Genomic DNA, 24,509 nt, shown 5'->3' with positions numbered 1-24,509 from the left:
CACACGTATTCAGTCCAAAGGTTCAACGTAGTGGAGCTTGGACATCGATGCTGTCAAAGATACTCGATAACGTTTCGTCGCTTTCAAGCCTCATGGACATGTGGGTCAAATACACAGCGGGATCTTCAGCCGGGAATTTCTGAGCGTCTGAAACGTGTAATCCGGTATCGATTTCTAGATGCGCAGAGGGGCCTCATTTTTCTTTGTACGGTCTGTACTGCGTCCCACTTGAGCTTAAGATGACTCTCTTGCGAATGCTTGTTGGACGGCGAATTGGCGCCACGCATCCGGCCGTTGCAGTTACCTGCGTCTCTCGCGGCCTGCGCGCGGACCAGCCTTTTGCTCCAAGAAGAAAAACTTAGTCTGAAGCATTGAGGCCTTGTTCGAGGCACCCTGCCGAAAGAGAGTGTTCTCCAAGTGTGCTTTGGGCCTCCGTCACCTATTCCTCATCTGGGATAAAGCTGCCTTCCATACTTGCAGCTTACGTCGTTTCGGGCGTTTCTCTCGCCTTCCTGCTCGTTTCGTCCCCCCGGAGCGCATCAGGTAAACCCGGCGGTAGGACTGCATGGTGCCTTCCGGCTGTGGACCGCAGCCGCCTCTTGTTGTGCATTTTCTTCGGAAGCGACACTTTCACCCCCACCATCTGTGGCTATTTCCCCTTGTGTGATGTTGTGAATAGATTCTCTAACGCTGCCAGTCCTCCGCTTGACTCATTCGCCGTCGTTTTGCCCTCTGTGACCTGTGCCCTGCCGCCGTTTCGTTCTCAGAAGAGGCGAAGTTGTCAACCCTGGCGTCCCGAAGGATCAGTCTTATCGACGACCGTGCTTCCTTTACGTCTTTGCACGGTCGCGTTGCTTTTGAATCGGATTACCCACAACACTGCCACGGGTATATGAAGCGAAACGGACTCTGTCTCAACTTTTAGCGCTAACGCGGTTCCCCTCATTGTTTTCTGGGACCGTCATTTTCCCGTTGCACGGACTACCCAAACGCGAGTGTGGGGCCTTAGTCTCTGTCGCTTTGACGAGTAAATTTGAGAGGCGGAGTCCCTTGTTGAATCCGTGCCCATTTTCCGCTCCGATCCTTGCGCTTACCACTCTTAATTCTCGTTTACTGGAGTTTTTTTCCGACGGAATATCGACCGGGCCGCATTGTCTTCTGGATGCACGACGTCGCGGTTCGTTATTTTCGGCTCGTTGCGCGTCGCTTTTCTCCAGTTACCCTTCGTAACTGCCGCAGACAAGAAAGTGTCGTTTGTTTGCGGAATACACTCAGACGAACTACGGTCACTCGTTCTGTACGGTGTCTAGACACCTGAAGAAACGTGACGACTAGACGCTCGCTGGCACAACGATGAGCGTTGTGCGGCGGCACGGAGGCTGTCGCCTCCCCTTTCTTCGCTGCTTCTTGCGCGTTTTCCTTTCGCTTTTTCTGCTCCTTTCTGTCTCGCCCGTCGCTGCCTTTCGCTCGCTGTTCCCTCCGTTCTACTCGAACACAACGGGACTGAGCGACGCGATGCTCGCTGCGCCTCCGACTCTGTTCCTCTCCGGCAGAGACTCTGCAAAGTGTGCATGTCAGCACACTCCTTCTTCCGCGTCGGCTGCTGCTGTCTCTTCTCCGGCCCCTCCAGATCGCGAAGAAGCTTTTTTATTCCCTTCCCTTGTCACGGGAGAAAGGAGCGGCGTGAGGGGGGCGCGTCACGATGAGGGTGCAACCCTGGACGCCTTTGCGTCGCACGGTCTCTGCTGCTCCGATAGAGAGGAGGCGTTTATGAGGAGCTTTGAGGCACCCAATGGCGTGGCGTTTGCCTCCATTGGAGATACAGGGGCTGCCAATAGCAACCAAGCGAAGGTAACAGCTTTCTTTTGAAAACTTGCCCCGAAGTCAGACAACCGAGTTTTCTGTAGGAACGATAGTGACTCTGATAATGGCCTCTCTCCACTTGCTGCTGTACAACCCAGTCACTTTAGTGTCGGTCCTCTTTTGGGATTCTTTAATCAGGATATGTGTGGCTCTTCAGCTGCATACTTCGGAATACACGGATCGGATTGTTGTTGGCCTGGCACCTGTTTAGTAACCGGATGAACGCTTTTTTACGCATTAAGAACATAAAGATCATAGCTAGACCATGTAGTATAATTATCACATTATGAGAAGATATTGTCTCTGTACTAATGGTCCGCGAACCAGAACTGTATAACTCACATCGAATAAACAGAGACATTATAGTACCTAGGATACTGAATATGACTCCTGAGTAAATGCACATGCCCATTGTGGCATATGTCATCGCCACCGAGCTGGCTATTCGAGTGTCGCTTTCCCTGCGTTTTCAAATGTTGAAAGCCTCGCTGGAAACGGCGAAACAGAAAATAATTTCTTGTGTTCGTTTCGTCCTTGTCGCCGGTGGTGACCTTCTGTGAAGGATAAACTGTCGCTTCACCTACTCTTACGGTGTGCAGATCCCCGACTCCCCTTTATGTATACATAGGCATGCGCGGTAGAGAACTTGGACGTCTAAGATGTCTTGACTGTCAAGTTCTGAACAGAAAGAGACGAAACTGTGCATGCAGAGTGCCTCTGGACGACCCTTCTCCAAGTCTGTCGTACTCCATCGTCCGAAAGTGAACGTGTCAAGCCACTGAGGACAACGGTATGCGCCTCAGTGTACTGGGACAAGTTCTAAAGAAAGGATACCTTTCAACCATTTCATGGTTTGTCTCTATCTTTTCCGTGTCCTGCAGTGTGGGATAAGCCTCGCGGCTCTGAGTGTCGCTCTGGACATCAAATTCGTGAATCTTCTTGGCGACAACCTGTATCCACATGGAGTGACCTCTGCGGTTGACCCGTTGTGGCAATCTGCTTTTGAGGTTCCTTTCGGCGCTCCGTCTCTTCAAAAGGCAAGCACACAGTTCATCATGCGACCCGACCGCCTCGATGCATGCTATTCAGTGTCTCACAATACACACACGCACATGCATATATATATATATATATATGTCGTCTCGTTGGCACAGGAGGCAGAAGGCCTTTATTTATGTGTTCTGTTGTGGCAGTTGGAGGTCGATGAACGTTTGTAAGGAAACAATGAGATTTGTTCCCGGAGACACTCGGGGTGGGTGCAGCGTGGCGATCTTGTTCTTTTTTGTTCTTCTGGTCTCTGCGTGAACTGTATTTTTTGGACCGTCTGCATGCTCGACTGTTTTAACCGCGTGTCTCGCCGTTCGTGGGGACTGTTCCTTCTTCGCGAGCCTCTGTCCATTATCTTCCTCTCGGTTTCATGTCTTGACATCATGTCAAGTGCATACAGTGCAGTGCAGCGTGTTTTTTGACAAACAAGCATCTGTGTGCAAACTCTCTCTTTCAGGTTGCGTTCTTCCCCGTGCTCGGAAACCACGATTATCACCTCGACCCTTACGCGCAGATCGATCGGTGCATTCGCCTTGGAAATGAGCACCTGAATTTCACAGAAAAAGAGAAAACAGACGGCTCTCGACCTCAGCTTAGCAAGACGTATCAGATGCAGGCGATGCTACCGTGGATGAAGATTCACCATGAGAAGTTCCGTTACAGTTTTGACCAGACAAGTAGGCCGAGGCGGCGGCAGTTCGCGAAGCGGACGCGTCAAGGAGAACTGGGATCTTGTGAACAGATACCGGTATTCAAAATTTAAACCGGGTGCCTGCCATTTTAGGGCCTTTCTTCACTCTTCCCAGAGAACGCGCATGAATCATTATGTCTCATAGAGACGAAGTAGGAGGCCGCATTCGTTCTTGGGGAGGAGACGGCTTCCAAATCCACACTGCAGATTGGTACAACGAATGACTCAACAGGGTGGTCAAAAGGAAGCAAATTGCATCTCGGGGAGATTTCCTACCGTGTCTCTGTGCTGATGTCGTCTCGCTGCAGCAAAAATGCACGGACTGGATGGTCCGCGATGGCGCTTGCCGAACTTTTGGTATTTCACGCGCCATGTCTTCCGCAATGTGCCGAGACATGTGAAGAATCCGTTCGTCACGGGTGCTTCGATTTCCGACATTTCTCTCGTTTCGACGGTACGCTCAGTCCCCAGTCTTTTGTTGCTTTATCTCTTTCTGTCTCGTCTACATTTGAATTTCGCTGCGACAACTTTCCGACTGCTTCCTTGGTTTTATCGAGCGTTTTACGTCGACCTCCGAGAGACAATAGCCTTATCTTGGGTGTCTCTCTGTGTATGTACACCAACTGCATGCGCTTGGCTTTGCGGCTTCTCGGAGATATCTGCGTAGCTAGTTCTCATTGTACTGACTCGAGGAACGAAGGCTCGGCGACGCAGACTTCGTGTGTCGAGCCGGCCTGTTGGTCCAACAGCGCACCTCTCCAGGCATTGCGTTTTTCTTCGACAGCCGTACAGACACATTTATACACACTTAAACACACATTTATATAACTGCAGATAGGTCACAGTTTTTTCGCCATCGACTCCGATGGAGTGTGGGGGTAAATGTTTCGTCTGCGATCTCTCGGAAGTGTAAAGACCCTGGTGTCGTTACAGTGAAGTCGCGGACTTATGCCGGCTCCATGCACAGGAGGAAGACAAGACCGACGTGACTGTGGTGACGATCTACATCGACTCCATGGTGCTTCTCTTGGAAGAGGGCTCCAAGTCGTCCTCGATCCGTTACAGGTTTCCGCGCGACGAGCTGTACTACAGGCACCTTGAGTTTCTTGAGGACACGCTTAAAGCAGGTACGGCCTTTTGCATCTCTTTGCGAACCTTTGTCTGTGTAGACATCTCTGTGTGAAAATCCCGCCTCTGGAGGCGGAACCAACGACTTTCAAGTCCTGAACCAAACCGTCATCTCGTATTATCAACTTAAAGAAAAACGTTCTATTGAACCATTGGCGTCTTCTTCTATAATGTGTTACGGGGAGTTTTGCTCCTGCCGTTATCTGCGGAAAAAGTTGTTTATAAAAACTCAGAAATTGGCTCTGTATTGTCTAACGGAGTGTAGCTTCAGTTGTTGTCTGGTACGCCAGGTTTCCGCCCTTGTTTCCAAAGACTTGGGTTTCGCGACCCGCGAAAGTTCATTGCATCTGTTTCCGTGGGTCGCTGTCGACTGTCTGCGCACCTCGAGGCGAATGTGTGTGCTGAGGAACACCGAGTTCATTTTCCCTCTTTTCTTTGTTTTCTGCACTGGGCAGATCTGCCAGGGGGTTTGGACCTTGTCGCAGGGTGATCGTGCAACTGTTCCTTTTAGTCCAGGGTAACTGCGAACTCTGAGTAGACACGCGTTCTCGCACACATACGCCGAGCCGTTGCGCGTCTGTTTCTGTATCGCCTGCATTTTGGTCTTTCTGCTTGGAATTCACCGATTCGTTGTCTTGCCGAGATCCAAGAAGTCTTTATTTGTCCTTTGCTTGTCCCCGTTCTGCGTCCGTAGCGACGCGAGAAGCAGACTGGATTTTTATCGCCGGCCACCACCCCGTCGTCAACTACAGCGTGCGGAACGCGAAGCCTTCGGATTTCGCAGTCCGTTTGACGGAACTGATGAGAAAGTACAAAGTAGACACTTTTCTGTCTGGACACGAGCACGCACTCAGTTTCTTTCAGGTACGCAGAAAAGAGAAAGGGTTCTGTAAATACACGCAGGAGACCACTGTACCTGATGCACTCAGCATGATGGTCATGAAGAACACAGTAGACCTTAGAATCGGGAAACAAAGATCTTCCAGATCTAAACCAGAAATAGTCCAACTCGTTTACATACTCCCCAGAAAAAGTAGCTGGGTGACGCTGGTCTTGATCCCGCCTGCGAGGTGGAGTCGCTTTCGTTTTCTCCTCTGCAAGCTGCGTCGCAGTCCATTTCCTGTGGAGCCTAAAACGCGCTTGTGCGGCCGACGCTTGGCCGCTTATACACAATACAAACACAAAAACGCTAGATTTCCATCTTGTTCGAAATGTAAAGGTGGCTTAGCGTCTCGTCGGCTCCGTTGTAGGCGCATCCGGTGGATCTGCGTGACTGCGTGATCCTCCGTCGCCTCAATAGCGAGCGAAGACGACTCGTCAGACGCTAGGGTGGACATGCTACTTGTCAGCTGCGTTTGCCTCTCTGCTGGTTGTTGGCATACAGGAACCGGACGCGAACACCACGCACATCATCAGTGGGACGGGGAGCAAGCTGTCGGCTCGGGACCCGATTCCTTCAAAGGACTGTTTGTTTTCCGTCCGGGAACACGGAGTCGCCGTCCACGTTTTGGGGAAGGAAGAACTGCACCACGGCTTCGTGTCTGCCGATGGCAAGGTTCTCTTCACAGCCTCGCAAAGGCGCCAAGACCGGACTGGCATCCTTCCACGTAAGCCACCAGGCAGATTCGCAACACACAGAAACACGACTGGCAGAGAGGCGATTCGTTCAAGTGGAGGGTTCGCACTTTTGCCAAAACTCTGGAGGAGAGAGAAAATGTTGCGCGCGCGGCAAAAGGCTGTACAGCTCCAGTCGACTAAACGGAGACACCACAGTTCCTAGGTTACTGAAAAGGACTCCAGGCAGTATGAGATACGAACAGAAACCAATCGTTTTAGGACTTTCCCACTGGAAGGCAAGAGGAGACAGCTGAATGTAATGGATTTCAGTAGCCTGTGACATCAAAGGAAGTCCACGTCGGTCCCGCTCGCGGTGCAATAAAAGGATCCTCCTTGCTGTCACCTCGTAGCAAAAGGGTCGAAACCACCAGAGTTGTGACATCAATTCAGCTGAAAGCAAGAAGAGATGGGAAACCGTTTCTCTCGACGGACACTGGAGGTCGAGCCTAGACGAGGAGAACCTACTTCTCGTTTCCGATTTTTTCTCGTTTCGTTTCGGACCTCTTAGTCCACGTTTCTTCGCCGGAGCATTTTTGACCGTTCGGACCATTCGAACAAGGATATATTTATCTGCCTGCATGAGTCCAGTGCTGCCATCCAGGCCCTGTAGATTTCAAACTCAGCCAAAAATCTCACGAGGAGCTTTTTCAACGCTGGTGTGCGACGCCACTTCATATCGTACCTGTGCTGCGCCGCCGAATCAGTCGTGTGTGGACTGTTGTTTGTGTCCGATGCCTTAATATCTCGAGGTTTTTCTATTTCAACAGCATTTCAAAAGGTTCATCTAGATTTTCTTAGGATTCATGCAAATTTTTCGAAAAAGCGGCCGATTCGTATGGATGTCAAAGGGGATTATTTTTAATTTCTTCGAAGCTGACTAAAGAAGAAAACACTGGTTCGCGGGCCTCGTGTCGCCTCCATCGTGACCGTAACTTCCATATCTTCCGTGTTTTTCCGTCGTTCATTTCATCCACTCGCTCCTTCCACGGCCCTTCGTACTTCCACGGAGTCCTACCGGTATGCGTATCTTCTTGGAAGCTGGAGTCATCAACACCGCTTTTTACTTAAAGCTTGGGGCGAATCTGGTCGTCATCTGTAAGAGAGTAGCTCATCCATGGTATACGATGCAGGTTTTCTTTAAACTTCCACCACCTAAGGTAATATAGAAGGAACGACTACACCTCGCCACTCCTCGCTGAGTGCTTTTGTCTCTGTTTTCTCTCGACCTGTCTCTCTGCGCATGTGTTCTGGTCGCCTCGTCTCACGAGTGTGAAAAGGTGGCTTATCGTGGGTGAAGGCGGTTTCTTTTCCTTTCCAACTCTTTTCGCAGAGTCTGTCGTGTTTTTCCGACTTTTCAGCCCCCAAGAAAGAGAAGCACAAAATCCCCCTGTATCCAGCGATTCGCCGGGTGTACATAGGCCCCTACGCATTCGTGCCCTTCGAGGTTCGTCAATCGCTTCCGTCGTTCGCATACTTTTTGATGGGGACACTCGCTGCGCTTTGTCTGGTCGTGCTGGTGTTCTGCACTCGGCGCCTCCTGGTCGCCTTCTTCCTGACGATTTGGAAGGGCTGTTTCGCAACTTGCGAAAAGCGCTGTCCTCAGCCGTTCTCGCTTTCTTCGTTCAGAAAGGGAGAACGCTCTGGCGCAGCCCGCGAGCCGACTCCGATGCGCCGCAGATCTCTTCAAGGCCCGCGCCTGGTGCCCCAGCAGTCAGCCGAGGGCCAGCCGCTGGTCTACGTCCAGAAAACAACGCCCGGAGGCAACACGCCTCTGGGCGGCGCGGCTGGAGGCGGCAGTTATGGCGCCTGGTCTCTGAGTCCCGAAGCCTCGGAAGGAGACACCTCAACTGCCTAACAGAAAAGGGCGAGGCGCGTGGCAGCAAGGGAGACCCCTGGGAAACCAAGAGAATTTTTGGGTGTTGAGAGAGGGAACAAAGGGAAAGAGAGAAGACACAGGAGTTGCACTCTGGAGTTTCTGCATGTCTTCACTTCCAAGTGTTTCTGAAAAATCAAAAAATGGAAGAAGAACGAGGGAAACTGTGGGACGTGGGGTTCGACCTAGGCGTTTTTTGGCTGCGCCAAGGAGTGGAACGTCCTGAAAAAAAAGTGACAGGTTTTCTGCGCGAGCCATCGGAGGAGAGCCCGGCAAGAGAAGGCCCTTCAGGAAGCAAGGATTTCGAGTAGGCGCGCCTGCGCTTGTTGGGCGGAAAGCCTTTCAGTGCATTATCTGTGGCTTAGCTCTGTCGTGAGAGCCTTGGGGTTTACCGGCGAGAGGAGGGAATTTAGGTGGCGCCGGTCTCGGGCAGAGACTGAAAGTGCATTCGTCGAAAGCTCAAGAAGAGTCAAGTTCTCTAAAAGTCACTTGTGGGCGAGGCTACCCCTGGACAGAGTACGCGTTGTCGGGTTTCCGTGGGGGCCTGGGAAGGGGCACCTGCGAAGCGACCTGATTCTTCCCGTTCACACGGAGAATCGCGTCCATGGGTCAGCGAACGACTTGATTCGAGGTTAACGAGTTTACCACTCCTCGCTTGCTCTCGTGTGTCCAACTGTTCCAGGTACAGTGAGTTCCCGTTTGAGCACGTGACCGGAAAGAGTGAACAGAAAAGCACTACGTCATGGCGTGCTTTCGGTTGCTGCAGGAATACAGCGTTTCTTGCGTTTCCTTTCCCTTCATGTTACCTCCGAAGGAGCACTGCGGTACGGTCTTTCATGCAGTAGGTTGTGTTCGTATCTCACGCGAGTCCCATCAAGTTGACCGGAAGAAGCCCCTTCGGAAGTTTGATCCTTTCACTGGGCAAGTGCCTCTCTCTGCGGTGCGGTATTTCGTCATTGTAGGATGGGCCTTTGGCGAACGCTCCACGTCACTTCCGTGGATCGAAAATAATGAAACTGACGTTGAAAGGGATGGCACCGGCAGGTTGCTCTTCGCTTTTTCGAACGGAAAGCGATAGGGCACAGAGCAGCCTTGCAGGCTGTGATAAAAAGTCGGCACTGCCTCAATCTTGACCATGGCACTTTTTGGAGTCCCGTGATCCGTGTACAGACTGGGTTTGTCTGGGATCCTCGGCTGTGTGCTTTTACGCAAGGTTTCTGGTCTGTGTCAGTCGAGCAGAAAACAACGGAGGTGGCACACGCTCCACTTCTGATTCGTGTTACGTCTTCCTATCTCGTCATGTCTGAAGCGCCCATGGCGACGGCGTCGAGAGACATGCCTGCAGGTTCTACGCGTCGGGCGAATTTGTGTCAACTGTGGACACTTTGCGCAAGCAAGCGCTGAGGGACGCCAAACTCCTTGTCCACGAAGCCTTCGGCTTCTGCCGTAGTTGGCACGTGAACGGCGACCTGCTGGGTTTTCCATTTGCTCGCGACTGTGTCCGGCATCTGCTGGTGCACGCGAACAAACTGTCACAGCAACGGCTGTCCGCAGTCCTGGATTTTTTGAGTCAGGCGTTGGCATTGTTTGACTGCAATTTTTTATTTGCCGTTTTGTTTTTTTTCAAGTCCCAACTCGAACTTCCGAAAGAGTCCGGGTGAAACCCCAACACCTGCTGGTTGATTGCCGCTGCTGCAAAGAAAAACAGAAACAAACGTGTGCCATCATCGACTGTGTGATGGTGCGCATCAACAGATACACGCTTTCCTGGATTCTTCGCTCTGTACGCCTACGTAAGAGTGATCTTCTGGATGAAAAACACTTATTGAGACGTGGGATTACTCTAAGGCATAGGCACTGTTTGGATACATCTACGTAGCATGGTTCGCCTAGAGACAAGCACATTCAGAAACATTACGGAACACACTGGGTACTGAAGATGACCACGGCGGGTGAAAGAGCCAGTGCAGTTCTTTCTTAGGAGGTACGAATTGAACTTTTTCTTGAATTTGCTTCACTGCAGTCGACTAAGCTCTGAAAAAATCTGCTTCAGACTTGAGTACACATTTCGCACACGTCGCCACCCAGGAGGCTTTCTGCCTCCTCGCGAGTCCCGGCTTTTATTTTGGTTCCGGTTCTACCCCGTGCATTCCTCGAGATCCACTCCAAAGTTGATCACCAAGGCAAGTGTGGTGACGTTTTGTTGCGGGTAACAAGCCAGAAGCCGTTGACGCTGGGAAGAGAGCTTCCCCACCCCATTCTCAGGTGACGGGGAAGACCACGCCGCTCCGTCGAGTCGTTTAACTCTTCTGATACGCCCTTTCTGTTTTGTGTTCAGGAGTTGTTTCAGTTTCACTCTCTGTTGTAAAGTTTTGTTCCTTGGTGTGCACGCTCTGTGTCGGTCCTCATCAGGAAATCTAACGGACTCCTTCCCCTCGGAACCAGTCTCCTTTTCGTGGCGCTCGTCTAACTTCGTTGCTTATCAGCGACCAGAGTCCTCACAAAGTTGAACTTTCAGGGATGCCTCGCGAATCACTGTTTTCCACGTACACGGGAATTCGCCATTGATAATTCTCTGAGCAATCAATATGCAATCGTCCACGATGCATTTAACTCTAACGCAGGCTCGGTCTAACACCCCGTTAGTCCATCATACCACCCGGGATTTCTCGTTAATTACCTCCACATCATGGTAAGGGCGAGAAAGAACGTGTGCTTCCACAGGGATCTTGCCTATTCAGCATGACGACAGTACCCAGTAACATGGTCCTGAGAACGCCGTCCCATCTGGTGAGATCAACTCCCCAGCTGACCCGACTGCCGCGTCTCGACGGACGTTTTTATTAGTTCTGTGAACGGCAACTGGAATTCCAACGAGCGTGCAGCAGCGAAGTGAGTAGACGAGTAAGTTCCGACCCCAACAAAGGTGTAACGAGTTGAACGCTGTCGTCGAAAACTCGTCTCCGGGGCGGTGCTTTCTTGCGACTCTGTCCGTGTGACCGACAGTTTTGCTCCGACTCATAAGTATAGGGAAGGCGGATGCGAGGAACTACCTAGCTGTTCCAGAAAAAGAAGCCACACCGCGGTATGAAACTTGTCCACGACAAGTCAGAGAAAATGCAACAACTCCTGCGTATTCAACTTCGTGTGGCGCCTCTGTTTTCCAGATTCCTGAATACGGACTGCAACGCGAACTCTTCCAAGGGCACCCTGCGCTTGTTTGAGCTTCGCCTTTTAGTCACCGGGCTTTATCCTCCCCGGCTTCTCTGGCAAATTCGAAGGCCTCGAAACTCCTTTCCCCCCTTTTTCTTTCTCGAATGCAGCGGCTCAACCTGCTTCCATTTCACCATCCGCGTGCTTCCATGCTGCTTCAGTTCTTGTTTTTTCCCCACCCTTGCCTTGGAAGAGGCTCTGCGATCGCCGGGCACTCTCCAGGCGGCGCGAGAGGGTATGCAGGAAACCCTGCTTTAAGGGAAGGACACCTGATCTGGCAGAGCACTCTTCGCTGTTTGAAACGCAGCGGGGCGACCGCCTTCGCTTCGGAGCAGCGATACCAAGCGACGAACCACGTTCCAGAAGGGTCGGGACTCTCGTCGTGGGGAAAATCGCCTCTGAGGCAGGACTGATTTCCCGCTTTTCTGGCGAGGATGGACTCCCGACGACTCTCGCGTTGCACGCCTGGTCTCTACCGAGTATTCCAGCGAGGAGTAATCGACCACGGTCTACCACTACCGAGTTTTTTGTCGCTGAGATATATAAAAATGGGCAGATGGAAGCAGCCGTTCCGTACCAGCCTTTCCATGAAGAGTGTACGGTTTCTTTTCGCTCTTTTGGAGGACACGCGCCGAAACATGCCTCGCCGAAAGGCAACATCGAGGGGCCCACGGCGACGTTGCAACGAGGCAGTCGAGATAAGAAAAACGCGAGGAGAAGCTGAGCGGGTCCACCGTCTCGGCCGAGACGGATTCTTTTTTCTGAAGAACTCAACTCGCCTGTTTAAACTGGCAGACCGAGGAAACTGCTTTCTTCAACAGAGGCAGGGAGACAGAACAGAACGCTGCCGACCTCCCAGAACGAGCGCGGCCAAGACTGAGAACGATACGCGACCTGCGCCCTGAACGTCTCGGAGTTGCCACCTCGTCTGTTCTCCCTGCTTCGTTTCTATGCGATTCCCTTAACCAGTGAAACACAGCTCAACAGGAGAAGGGCCCCCATTGTCGATTCACGTTCACATTTCTCTGCATCGGCATCCGTACCTCTCTATTTGCTCTCTCTATATATTTGCATTTTCTGTTGTGCTTCTTCCCCAGTGCCGCAGGCTGCTATTCTTACAGAACTCTGCAGAGTTCGCCTTCGCTTCCTGACGAAAAAGGGGCAACCCTTGCGTTGAAAGCCGCCGTTGGGGCGTGATGGGTTCCAGACCCGCGGGCGTCGCGCCTCGCGTCGTGGCGACGGGCATCTCTCCAGAGGGACGCTCGCATACTTCTCATTCCTCCCGTCCCCGTTCTCAGACCTTTGTGTCCGCCACTGCTTCCTCTTTCCTTTCTTCTTCACCTTCTCAGTCTCCACCCTCTCCCTCGTTTCTCTGCTCTCCGCGGGCAGGTTCCTGCTGTCTCGTTGCCTCGTTCGGCCTGCGTCTGCGCCGTCTAGACGCATCGTTTTCGCTTCGATCTCTCCCGGGCTGCTTGATTCTCGCGGCTTTTCTGCTTCCTCTCTGCATGACAAGCACTTGCCGCTCCGCTGCACTCGACATCAATTCCAGTGTCGAGACCGCGACAGCTACCGACCTTCAACGGACAGCAACCGCAGACGACTTCGAACCCCGGAGACAGTTCCAGAGATTCAAGCTCAGTCAGAATTCGACGTTGTCCGAACAAAGAGACTTCCCGGAAAGCCGCAGAAGAACCTCGCGTTCCCGGCCCATCCACGTCGCCTCTGCTGTCGCTTCTCTCGCCTTCAGCAAAGGAAACAAATCAAAAGTTTTGCTCAGAGAAAACACCGGCGAAGTCCTTCTTGAAGAAACACGCGATGGAACTATCGCCTGTACAGACGGCAAGACGGGCCGTGAAGAAAATCTCGCGAAGGGCGGCGGGACACACCACACATCGGAGATCATGGGGGAATGTTGAGTCTGTAGATGTGTTTAGAAGGACTCAAACTGCGACAGGAGAAATTCCCTACACAAAGGATCTCCAGAGAAGTCTCGAGTGTATTCGAGAGCTCATCTATGAAAAAACAACCTGAAGGCGACGCGTGTACAAATAGGATCTTCGCTTTGGTGGAACTGGTTCTACGTGGGGGAAACGCTTTCCAAAATTCGGTAGGAAGTGAAAACGTTACGCTTCTTCCGTGTCTCCAAGTCTCTCCTTGTGTGCCTTTTCCTCGCTTTGTATCCTGCTTGCGCTTTTTCTCCTTCTCCCTTTCCGTCGTTCTCTTCCTCTCTCGCTCTCCTTCTCTGTGTGTCTCATCTCTTTACTCAATTGCGTCTTTCTCCTTCCGAGTCGGCCCCCTCGTCTTCGTCTGGAGTCTCTTTCTCTTCCGGATCCCAACGCTCTTTTGTGTGGAGACCACCACGCGCCACCCGCATGTAGTGCAAATGGAGCCCCGCGGTGTGTGGCGCGCGTTTGAAGGAACCGACGCATGTGCGCTTCTTCCGCTGAGTACTCTTCTCTGCGGCTCGCGCTTCGCCAGGACGTTGCTGCTGTCGTGACGGTTGTCTTCGGAAGTCGAGTTCTCGTCTCTCTGCATGCACTCAGGTCCGACGTACGCGCGAGGCGCTGTGTCGAGCATGACTCGCGTGGAAGCATACTACAACCACGGCCATATTGCCCAGGTTCAGCCATCGATAACCTTTCGAATGCGCAGGGATGGGAGACTGGAGAAGCTCTACACGGTGATGCTTCCTGTCGCAGGACCCTCTGGTGGAGGGTCCCTCCACCCGTTATCTGCCGTCGTGATGGTCTGCCTCGGCGCTGCAAAGGTAGCTGTGGCCATCTCAGAGAGAGACGTAGGACATGTGTCAGCTCGCGAAGCCGATGCCATCGAATTCGGTAAGGATCAACTCCTTTTCTCTCTCTTTCCATGTCTTTCTCTCCCTCGCTCCGACTGCGGCTCTTTCTCCGCCCCCTCTCTGTTGATCTTTCTGGCCTCGCTGTGTCTCTTTCCTCCTCGACTTCTTTGTCTCTCCCTTTCTCTTTCTTACTGCGTCTCTCTTTCTCCACGGTTCTCCCTGCGGCACTGCACTCATCTGGGCGGGATTCCTAGATCTGTTTCTCAAATACGGTTCCGAGGAGGCTCTCCGTGGAGCAGCGCCAGCTTTACCCCTCTCTCTGAGTTGCTTGCTCCAAGATCTTCGTTCTCCGTGTGGAAGAAGACCGGCAAGCATTTGCTTTCTCATCGAGAGGCCTCTGTGCCGATTGTCGCCTTCGCTGCTGAGGTCGCACCTGGGTTTCGCCTCGTTCTCTTTCAGTGCAGAGAGGCCCCGAGGTGTTTGTTTCTGCCTTTGACGCATTGCTGGCTCGGACCCTCTTCTCTGCTTTGCACTTTCCAGAGCATCTTGGCATGGTGGATCGGTCGCGAACGGTTACCTCGAGTTTCGAGTCTGCGGCTTTCCAGACGAGGCGAATCTCCTCTTTCTCGCGTTTCGTGGATGCCTCTGAGCATGTGCTGTCTGTGTGGAGCGTGGCGTTCTGTTTCCTCGAGCTGACAGCCCGCCTGGTGGCGTTTCACAAAGCTCGAAAGATTGACGAAGCCCCAGATCCGTCTCTCGACTATCCCTTGCCCCTGGCCTTTAGCGGGAGCCTCGTCACCCATACAGGAGCGCGGTCACCAGTAGATGTGATGGGATTTCTGTCTCTGATGCGCCACGCGAACACCCTGAACGCGTATGGCCGCAGTCATCCGGAGACACTCAGACGTTTCCACCGGTTGAAGCCGGCGAGACTGAGTGTGCGTGTTTCCTGTGACACTCTCTGTCTTGGCTGGGCTATACAATGGATGAGAAGTAGAGAATCAGGACAATGCCTCGCAAAAAACGCAACATTCCTGTGCTCGGCTTTCCTTGTGCGATTCACTCTAAACTGTCTACTGACTGAAGCACTGAGTTCTCGGGAGGCAGCCGCTGTCGTAGGTCGGTTCCCTGTTGAAAAACACCGCACGAACGCATCGGAGTAATCGGGCATTTGATTTTGCGACTCTCACACACCACGTCGAAGACGGCGGGAAAACCTCCGTCCAGAGGCGGCACTGAGAACGTTAAGAGCATCGACAGATCATGGGTTGGGGCGATCTGCCCGTGCAATGAATACACACTGAGGGATTTCTCGGAATCTTGATTGCGCTGTCTTTGCTCTCTTGCGCCCTCTCAAAGTCTGTAACACATGAGTTTGCGCGTAACGTAAGAGCTAAGAGCTGCACAGTTTCCGGTTCGAGGCAAAGAGTCTTCGACTCGTGACACTCTCTGTCTCCCAGGATAAGAGTGTGGTATGTTGACTGCTTGGAAGGCCTTGCCAGCAAAGGCAGCTTCCCGACGAACGCGGCCGTTCTGTATCGCACAAAAAAGTGGTCGATCTTTTACGTGGAGCGACATGAAACACTCCCCAAGTCCGCCTGTGCTTCTGAAAGTCTCGGGGGAGAAACTGCCTTCGCGCTGTCGTAACATGCGACATCCTTGAAGTCCCGTTTCGTGCGACTTCTGCAGGGCACCTCTAGAAGGCGATCGGTGCTCGCATCTGTTTTTGTGTGTGCGAGTTGCTTTGCCGCCAAGTCTCTTTCGACACGAAACAACAACGTATCGATCTATAATAATCACACGGCTGCTGCGAGTCCCTACCGCGTACCTCCTTCGAATGTGAACGGTTTCTCCTTTTCTGGGAAACCGCAGCACAAATAATTGACAAGCAACTCAGAGAAGAACTTGTGGCAAAGAAATCCATGTTTTCGTCTCGCCAGCAGTAGAGGAGAGTCTGTGCGTGAGTAAGCGCGGCCGTAACATGACGGCCGCAAAGAGCAGATGAGACCTTAGATCCGGTAAGCGAAGACCTTTCTTAAGTAGCCTCGCCAGAGACCAGTTCCCGCTTCCCTCCCACAAACAGCCAGGCATTCCCTGCAGCGATCTCGCAGGATACATAGACAAGCAACTCTTCGGGTGCAAAAAGAGCAACAATCGCCGATTGAAATGCCAACATCCGTGTCTTTTCGTAGCGAAAGTGTGAGCCTGGACTACGTCGTCGAGTTGAGGGCAGGAAGCCGCTTTCCGCATTCCCCCTTCCCCTGTTTTCTTTTCTTTTCCAACTCCAAGCTTTGTTGTCGTCACCTTTGGATGGCTTTTAACAAAAAACAGGCGGAAACCTGTCGAATTTCCCTCACTCCGTCCCCATCTTTTCGAAGACGCGGACGCCGAGACAGCGCTGGGGGTTCCTAGCAAAGCTGCTCCCACCGACCGTGCGCCGAGCTACAGAAAAGCGGCTTCTACCTCGCCATTTACAGTCCGTTTTCTAAATAGAGCATCTCTGCGTTTCCTTTCTCCCGCTAAACGTCTCTCCTGAGTATGTTCGTAGATAATATCAGCTTTTTTCCGGTGCGGACGGAGGGAGCAAACCCCGACTCTTCCCGGGGATCGCCGTTGTATTTCATGTGTGTACCCCTGCGCCTCCCATTTCCGTCTTCGGGGAAGCTGTCCTCGATTCGTCAGTTCTTCGTCACAGTTTTCTTTCCACGCCTTCTTGCTGGACGACGCGAATCGATCTCCTTCAGTGAGCCCCGGTTTCGCGTACAGCGCGGCACGAGATAACTTTTCTGTCGAGGCATCTGCTCAGGTGTGCATGCAGTCTTCCGCCTCGGTTCTCGAGCGAAGAGGAACTTGCTCTGAAAATGTTTCGACTTGTCTTTTTCTCGACGGCCTCGTAGGTTCTCTGGAAGACCTGTCAGATGTACGCACACGCAGTGTTCAGCAGCAAAGCCGGGCGCAGCTGGCACCCGTGAATCGAGTTCGTCGACCTTTTACACGCGGACTTTGCGCGCCCGGTTTCAACTCTGTCTCCTTTTTCTGCATGAACTGTGAGGCTTCCGTGTAACTTGGCGAGGAGACCTGTCGGGGGACGAGAGGAAATCGACACAGTCTCTCCGAGCGGCCACCGCCACGAGAAGCGTAGTTCCCGGCTTCCCTCACTTTTCCTGGGCCGGTCTCCATCTCCACTTGGAGCGCAGCGGAAAGACACACTTTTCCGCGCTCTTTCCTGCGGGTCTACACTCGCTGAGTGTGTGTACACCTGGCGAAGGCGCGGCTGTCTGGTTCCGCGAGTGGAGAGAGACGGGGAAGCCCAGGGAAGCGGGGGAGACGAGACGCGAGGCACCACGAATTCTTTTCGACTTCTCGGATCTTCGCCCATACCGTTTTGTCAAGCGCCTTCTTCGCTGCTCGTTCGTCTTCATGTGGGGAAGGAGCAACAGGCCGCTCACACCGAGCGATGGAGGGCGTTGGCTCTCCTCCTCTCTCTTGCCTGTCTCTCTCACAGTTCATTCCGGCTTTTCTGACGCATGCGCCCTCGCGACAGAAGCGTGGTGGGCGTAAGGTGGAGTCGAGGCAGGTTGCAGCGAAGAAGCATCGTCTCTGCTCCGCGTTCGCCTTCTCGTCGATTTCTGCTTCGCGCTTTGACGCTGGCACCTCGCTGTCGTCTTCATGCTTCTCGCCTCTCTCCACTTGTTGCACCCGTCACCTCGCGGAGCTCCAAAAGATTCGTCGAGGCGGTGAAAAGGATACACGTTCTGCCGGAGGCATCTGCTGCGCCGTAGCGTCTGCAGAAGGAAACAGTAGACGTCATCTCCTGTGCCGGGAGGAGTTCGAGTCCTTCGGCCTCCTTCGCATGCGTCGCCGTCTGTCGAGTGGGAAGAGGACAAGAGCGAGAAGAAAACCTCGTCCCCGCTTGTCTCTCCGAGCAGAGGAGCTGACACCGGCAATGGAGGGCGCGAGAACGTCCTTCCAGAAAAAACCAGATGACATGGCGGGAGGCACACCTCCGGAGAAGAAACGCCGCCGCGTGCGAGCTCTTTCGTCGAGCAGATCCCGCAACTCTGCTGCAGCTCGGCGGCTCTCTCCTCTCGGACTCTCTTCTTCTGGAACACAGAACCCAGGCAAAAAGGGAAGTCGAGCCGCGCGGCTCTGCGCGTCGCCGAGACGCTGGTCGTCTTCATGCGTCTCGCGGCTCTTCCTGTTCTGCGTCGTTTTCGCCACCCTCGCCGTAGGCGCTGCTCCCTCTTCTTCCCCACGGAGGCCTCCTGCTGGGCCATCCGCAAGACTTCCACGCGGCTCGACCCCATTCGTTTCCCAGGCAGGGAATCTCGGCGACGCGACCTTTGTTCCTGTTCGTCGTTTTCAGACACTCGGTGCAAAGCCGCAAGGCGAAACGCGAAAGCGCGTCTGTGCTCGGTCGATTCGCAGGTCATTCGGGACGCGCGACTGCGTTCGACATGCGTGGACACCCGGCGGCATGTCCTGCGGGGCGTTGCCTTGTTTCCTGCCTTCCGGCTCGTGCATGTTGCCGCAGGCGTCTTTCCTTCTGAGTCGCGACGCCTGCCAAGCTGTCCAACGCGGGCGCTCCCTTCGCTTCGGCGCTCCGTGCGTCTCTTCGACCTCCACGCCTCGTCCCTGTTCTCTGCGGGAGACTTCTTGCGGTTCACCGGAGTCGTTTCTGCTCTCTCCACCTGCTCGATGGCCTCCGCTCTGTTCGCCTCGTTCTTCTTGTCCTCTCCCCTTCTCTTCTCTCTGGGCGGGAAATGGCATCGGCGCCTGCGTCGCGTCTGAGGCGAGCGAGGCAGGAGTGTCTCCCCACGAGTCTTCGCAGAGAACCGCATGCGCGCGTCGAGGCTCTTCCTCTCTGGGGGAGAAACTCGCGGCCTTCTCTCGTTCCCTCTCCTTCTTCGGCCTCCACTTCGTTTTCACCTCTGTCGTCACCGGCGGCATTTGGTGGACGGCTCTTCGCACTCACCAAGGTCTCACGACTCTCGCGCTCTCACGACCCGCTCTCGCCTGCTCTTCTCTCTTCTCGCGCTTGACGTCTTCTTTTCCATCTTCTTCATGTTCTGCTGCTTCATGTCGTCAGTGGTGGCGGGAGTATTTGCAGGACCGATGTCAGCGGATTGCTTGGCGCATTAACACCTTGTGGGGAGGCGCTTTTTCGTGGCTTGTGGGGTGCCAGCCAGAGGTTTCCGGTGCGGAGAATCTCCCGCCTCCGGAGGAGAACGTGATCTTTGTCGCGAACCACTGCTCACTTATGGACGTCGCGTACATCGCAGCAGCGGTTCCCAGGTGTCTCCGCTTCATCGCGAAGGTGGAGTTGCTGTCGGCGCCGGTCGTCGGCCTCGCCCTTCGGCTCTCAGGATGCCCCACCGTCGACCGCGACTCCCCCACCAGCCATCTGGCCCTCTTTCGAGAGGCCCTGCGTCTCCTCAAGCGAAAGGCGCCGCCACAGTCGACGGCTGTGCGCCGCCTTGCTGGCGACGCAGAACGCGACGGGGAGACACACAACGCGAGAGGGGAAGAAGGAGTAGCTCTCGTCGCCTTTCCAGAAGGTACTCGGAGCGCCGACGGGCGACTGCGGCCTTTCGACAAAGGCGGCGTTTTTCGCTTAGCGCGCCAGGTAAGGTCCAGGGACTTTCCGGCTTTCTTCCTCTCTCGTTGTGTTTTCCTTCGTCGGTCCGGCTTCTTCCTTGCGCTCAGTCGTCGTCCTTTTTTCTCTTTGGTTCCTCCTTCTCTCTTTCGCTCTGTTTCCTGTCTTTTTCCGATCTCTCGTTTCTGCATGCGCGCCGCGGCCTCGCTGACTTTCTGTCGCCAGACGCGCGTCCGAGTCGTTCCGATAACCGTCGTCGGCACCCACCTGCTGCTGCCTGCAAATTCTCTCTTTCCTCCTGGGCCACCGCCACCGGGGACCTTGAGGGTCGTCGTGCACCCCCCGCTCTCGTCTGCCGACAAGACGCCTGTAAGCGAGGGCAGAAACGCAGCGAAAAGCGAGAAGCGGTTGACAGGACGAGAGGGGAGAGAGAGGGAGAGAAAGATAAGAGCAGAGGAAGGAAAAAAGTTGAAGAGAGGTGAACGCAGGACGGGGAGGAGAGGGAGAAAGAAAGAAAGACACCGAACAAGAGAAAGAGAAAGGAAGTTGCGGCCCCTCGGGTGGGAAGTCCAGCGGTGAAGTGAATGCAAGGGAAAACCTAAAATCCGCATGTTTGATTGACATTTATAGCCGCTAGTATACAATCATCCAAGATACATTTATCGCAGGTTCGGTCTAATACCCCGTTATACTATCTAGATCACATGGCTTCTGGTACTTTGAGACTGGAATAAACACAGAGGGAGACACACAGGACCCTGTTTTTTATGTTCGAAACACTTGGAAGTTTGATCTAATGAACATCTTGCCCTTATTATTCTTGAATCGTACCTTGGAATGTAGAGGCTGCACAGGAGACTCATGGAAAGTTCGAGGATTTTTTTTCAGGACGAGCTTCGAGAGGAAGCGTGGCGCGCGATCGCCGCCGCACTGCCTCCCTGTCAGCAGCCTCTCCCGTCTGCGAAGGAAAAGGAGGCCGCCACCGAGACGAACTGAGAGACGAAGAAGAATGCGTCGTGATCTAAGAGGAAAGAAGAAAGAGGAGCGCCAGGATCTAGAAGAGAGAAATGAAGATCTGCTGTGAAGCAGGAAAAGGATGCCGGTAAAAGCAAGTGAAGAAGCAAATGAACGTTTTCTGAAACTCCCTTGGGATGGAGAATGTGAGACAGAGAGACACCACCTGGCCATGCTGGAGAGAGAGAGAGCTTGCAGTGTCGCCTCGAGGAAACGCTCCGGCAGAGAGACAGCAGAGAGGAGCAAGAACAAACCACGAGACGGCTGGAAGGAGAAAAGTGAAGCGACATGAGGGACAAGGGCGAGACATGCCGCAGACGTATGCGCATGCTCACAAAGGCCCCCGAAGAAAGAAGGAAGGAAATTTGAGGCTCTTGAGCAGCTGCATGCACTTCTGCGGTGGAGCAGGGGACCCGGAAGATCTCTCAGGAACCTTTCGAGGTCCACAGGCAGGCCGCCAAGAGATGGTGAAACGACTGAAAAACTCTGGGGAAATCTCAAAGAGAGAAGCAATACAGTGCACACACGTTCTTTTAAAGAGACTTCCGTCGATCGAGCAGCGAAGTGGTTTGTGTGCTTTTTTCTGATACCAGAGTGCGGCCTCTGCCATCTGCATTCTGAGAACAAATGTGAATTGACGCGGCGAAGTGTATGTCCACTCGCGCGTGTGTCTGTAGGTCGTGTGTCTGCCGGAAGAGAGAAATGGCCATTGCACCCTGCAAGCAGTGACAATCGTTTGGTCTGTGTCACCCTGCAGCCACTGGACGGGTCGTTCTATACAGATTCAGATGGCACTCGACCTGTTTCGTGGCTTTCCTGTTGCTGTCATGTTCGAGGATTTGAGTCGACGCGCAGAACTACCTGTTGTCGCGCATTTGTCAATGCTCCGTACACCTGGACCTTTTTCCCTTTGTCTGTTCTCCGGGGTATTTTCAGTCTTCTGTCGCCTTTTCTGTCAATCAGAGTATTTGAAACAACGCACCACCCATTCGATGTCGACCTGGATCAAACCGTTTCAATGCACACATACGCATTCATCCCTCCTCTGTCTCTTCGTGAGCGTGAATGCCTGATGCAGGCGTCTGCTCAAAGAGCAGAGATCGGCTCTGGGGACATGCGCCGCAGGAGTTGAGTCTGGAGGCGCTTTCTGCATGCGCCGCTTTCACTTGTGCAGAAGTGAAGAAAAAACGAAAAAGGCTGCAGCGTCCCGACAGTGCATATACGGGTGAAGCCGGTGTTATGAAAACCTTTGCAGAGCAGCAGAACGTTCAGTCTGGCATTTGCATGCTTCCCAGCCACACCACACACGTTTGGCAGCACTCAAGGCTTGATGAACGCCGCTTTTTCGCTGACAAAGGTATCTCTGCCTCAGGCGACTTCACCCTCCAATTCGTAGAAACGTCGACCGTCGACTTTTGCCCTCTGCGTGTGGCATTCTTCCCAGCTCGCTGGTCGTTTCCCCTCTGTCTCTGAAAGCCTGTCGACCCCACATAGACGCTTTTCGCGGGTGCCGGTCGCTCTCATGGCCCCTCGACGAAACGGGGAACAGCGCCCGCCGAACTCGTTTTTCTTCTTTTTCTTCCACGTGCCTTTTTGTTGACGACTGACGACTTGGTGGAGAACAGAAATTCACCGATGACACTTAGAACGAACCCGATTTCGAATAGCCTAGATGCCAGTTGACACTCTGTGATATATCTGTCTCAGACACTAACTTTCCAGTTAAATATTCTTTTTCTTTGAGACACTCTTCCCTACCCGCCGTTAGTTTGGGCTCAAAGTACCAGAAGCCATGTGAGCTATATAGGATGACGTGACATTAGACCGAACCTCCGAGGGAGACGAGACTGAAAGCCATCGCTCTAGCTGTCTTCAGTAGTCCCCAGTGGGGTGACGGTGTGCAGCAGTCAAAGAGAACTGGTTGTCTGTATCTCATGGACTGGAGGCCTACTCGGCCATGTTCTACATTAGAAGAGACGAAAGTAGAGAAAAAAGGGAAGGCCTTCTTTCGGAGCTTTGCAAGAGTGATCGCCTGCGCGGTGCCGAACGCGGGAGGAGGCTGCGACGCTTGCGGCTGCAGGATGGAAGAGCGGTAAGCCGCCTGTCCCTCGGCAACTCGAAAAAACGGTTCGAAATGAAGAAAACCGGGCGTGGACACATCTGCGTTTTGCCTCGAATATAAGGCGACAACAAGACAGGCACAAAACAGTGTGCCCTGACGAGAGAGAGGCGCCCAAAACGCATGGAGAACGGCACCCGGAAACGTGCACCTGCAGCCGCGGATGCAAAAGGAATCAGTGAAGGATACGGATGCTTGCTGTTCTTCCTTTAGCCATTTCTGTCCCTCCGAAGCGCCTGTCGCACCCTGACATATGTAACATGTCGACATGCCACGGCGCTTCTTCTCCCCTTTCTTCTTCTGTTTGTACAGGAGATATTCGTGGAGGCGGGGGCGTTGTGTCTCCGAAGTGTCTCTAGTGGGTGCCCCAGTGCTGGGAAGCCTGGCAAACGCCGGCTCAACCAGCTCGAAGGCCTTCTTTGGGCTCCACGAGGCCCGGAAGGCTCCGCGGCTTCACATCGAGAGGCTGCCCGAACTCTGCGAGTTTCAAGCGAATTGTCACATTCATCGCCGCGAGCTCGTTCGCCAGATATCTGAAGAGGCAAAGCACATCGGAGAGCAGGGAAGACATCGAGCTGCAACGCATATCCGCCCCTCCAGCCATTCGAACCTATTGATATATGCATAGATGCATATGTCGAGAGAGGTCTACGGACGCGAGAGGCTGCAGGAAACCAGAACGGACGCTGTCGATCTCCATGTTTACCCCGATAATCTCTCTGCGACCTCTCAACGCAGACGAGTCAGCCTGTTTCTCGCCCAAACGGAGATCCCCGCGTCCGCGGGGTGCCTCGACACCCGAGATGTGATGTCAGAGGGCTCCGTCTGTGGCGGCGCCGTTGCAAATGTTCCTCTTGTGCGAGCAAACCTCATCCGACTCAGAACTCCCCGCCAAGCACCCGACTCTTCTCCGCAGCACAGAAGTGGAGGAAAGACACCCGACAAATACCGACGCGCGCCTCCTGTCTACCGGGAAAGTGAACAAAGTCCATTCACTGGAGGCGCAGCGCCCGCGCGAGGCGGTGAATCGTCAGGCTGTCTGTGTACGCGCCTGGAGACAATCCACAGGCCGGATCGGGTGGATCTGGCTTCCTTCGCACTTGCCTGAAGACGTAGGGGACCATGATCAGACGACATGGAACTTGGCAAACTCTGCAGAAAGGGACCGCGCGCTTTCCTCCCGCTGTCCGCCCGCGCAGGTTGGGCACCGCCGATGGTGTCAGAATGCTGCCACACGATGGACAACAGAACGTCTTGTGCGCATCCGAGCACTGAAAAAAACACAAAACAAAGTCAAGAGAGTTATACACAAATCCAATCTACACAAACTCATATCGATGTACGTGCACAAACACGGTCGTTCCACTACAGAAATATATATATATATATATATATATATATATAGATATAGATATAGATATATACGTCGGTTTGTCCTATCAAGGGAGAGAATGAGATTCACTATGTGTACGAGTCCAAGAGGTTGTTGAGACAAGACGGATTGAAGCATGACTTTGAAACATACAACACCAGGTCTTGGACGCAGGCACC

At 53.4% G+C, this 24,509-nt stretch overlaps 5 protein-coding genes across 5 annotated transcripts in view; 3 read left to right on the top strand and 2 right to left on the bottom strand.

Moving 5' to 3' along the window:
- The first annotated feature begins 369 nt into the window (after positions 1-369).
- TGME49_297650 (Ser/Thr phosphatase family protein) lies at positions 370-9,886 on the top strand. Its single transcript, XM_018782327.1, has 9 exons — positions 370-1,851; positions 2,745-2,900; positions 3,368-3,587; positions 3,910-4,055; positions 4,569-4,728; positions 5,424-5,593; positions 6,114-6,336; positions 7,705-7,790; positions 7,973-9,886. Exons 1-9 carry the CDS (start codon positions 1,354-1,356, stop codon positions 8,267-8,269), a joined length of 1,956 nt encoding a protein of 651 aa, XP_018638371.1. The 5' UTR covers positions 370-1,353; the 3' UTR covers positions 8,270-9,886.
- Positions 9,887-11,801: 1,915 nt separating this feature from the next.
- Positions 11,802-15,578, top strand: TGME49_297647 (hypothetical protein). Its single transcript, XM_018782326.1, has 3 exons — positions 11,802-13,539; positions 13,976-14,269; positions 14,770-15,578. The coding sequence occupies exons 2-3, from the start codon at positions 14,008-14,010 to the stop codon at positions 15,390-15,392; spliced, it is 885 nt and encodes a 294-aa protein (XP_018638370.1). The 5' UTR covers positions 11,802-13,539; positions 13,976-14,007; the 3' UTR covers positions 15,393-15,578.
- Positions 15,116-16,929, bottom strand: TGME49_297643 (hypothetical protein; the record flags this gene model as incomplete). Its single annotated transcript, XM_018782325.1, has 3 exons — positions 16,587-16,929; positions 16,058-16,161; positions 15,116-15,357 (listed from the first exon to the last, which is right to left on the bottom strand). The coding sequence occupies exons 1-3, from the start codon at positions 16,595-16,597 to the stop codon at positions 15,116-15,118; spliced, it is 357 nt and encodes a 118-aa protein (XP_018638368.1). The 5' UTR covers positions 16,598-16,929.
- On the top strand, positions 16,675-22,567 carry TGME49_297640 (acyltransferase domain-containing protein). Its single transcript, XM_018782324.1, has 3 exons — positions 16,675-19,855; positions 20,051-20,194; positions 20,714-22,567. Exons 1-3 carry the CDS (start codon positions 17,687-17,689, stop codon positions 20,819-20,821), a joined length of 2,421 nt encoding a protein of 806 aa, XP_018638369.1. The 5' UTR covers positions 16,675-17,686; the 3' UTR covers positions 20,822-22,567.
- Positions 22,121-24,509, bottom strand: part of POLR1B (DNA-directed RNA polymerase I RPA2) — a 20,103-nt gene continuing 17,714 nt past the window's right edge. Inside the window, exons 23-24 of the mRNA XM_002371142.2 lie at positions 24,063-24,229; positions 22,121-23,491 (exon numbers count right to left, since the gene is read on the bottom strand). Of these exons, the coding sequence (XP_002371183.1) occupies positions 23,356-23,491; positions 24,063-24,229 (303 nt within the window). The 3' untranslated portion in view covers positions 22,121-23,355. The remainder of the gene's footprint in view (positions 23,492-24,062; positions 24,230-24,509) is intronic.

The sequence above is a fragment of the Toxoplasma gondii genome, chromosome II (assembly GCF_000006565.2).
Source record: "Toxoplasma gondii ME49 chromosome II, whole genome shotgun sequence".
Classification (NCBI taxonomy): Eukaryota; Apicomplexa; class Conoidasida; order Eucoccidiorida; family Sarcocystidae; genus Toxoplasma; species Toxoplasma gondii.
Note: the sequence above shows the minus strand (reverse complement) of the source record. Positions and strands in the feature narration are given on the sequence as shown.

Bases quoted from the DNA above. Each gene is read 5' to 3' on its own strand.
- TGME49_297640 (XM_018782324.1), top strand. From the start codon at position 17,687: ATGGAGGGCGTTGGCTCTCCTCCTCTCTCTTGCCTGTCTCTCTCACAG. The intron at 19,856-20,050 runs GTAAGGTCCAGG...TTCTGTCGCCAG, and splicing joins TTTTTCGCTTAGCGCGCCAG to ACGCGCGTCCGAGTCGTTCC. The intron at 20,195-20,713 runs GTAAGCGAGGGC...ATTTTTTTTCAG, and splicing joins CGTCTGCCGACAAGACGCCT to GACGAGCTTCGAGAGGAAGC.
- TGME49_297650 (XM_018782327.1), top strand. From the start codon at position 1,354: ATGAGCGTTGTGCGGCGGCACGGAGGCTGTCGCCTCCCCTTTCTTCGC. The intron at 3,588-3,909 runs GTAGGCCGAGGC...GTCTCGCTGCAG, and splicing joins TTACAGTTTTGACCAGACAA to CAAAAATGCACGGACTGGAT. The intron at 4,056-4,568 runs GTACGCTCAGTC...CTCCATGCACAG, and splicing joins ACATTTCTCTCGTTTCGACG to GAGGAAGACAAGACCGACGT.
- TGME49_297647 (XM_018782326.1), top strand. From the start codon at position 14,008: ATGACTCGCGTGGAAGCATACTACAACCACGGCCATATTGCCCAGGTT. The intron at 14,270-14,769 runs GTAAGGATCAAC...TGCACTTTCCAG, and splicing joins AGCCGATGCCATCGAATTCG to AGCATCTTGGCATGGTGGAT.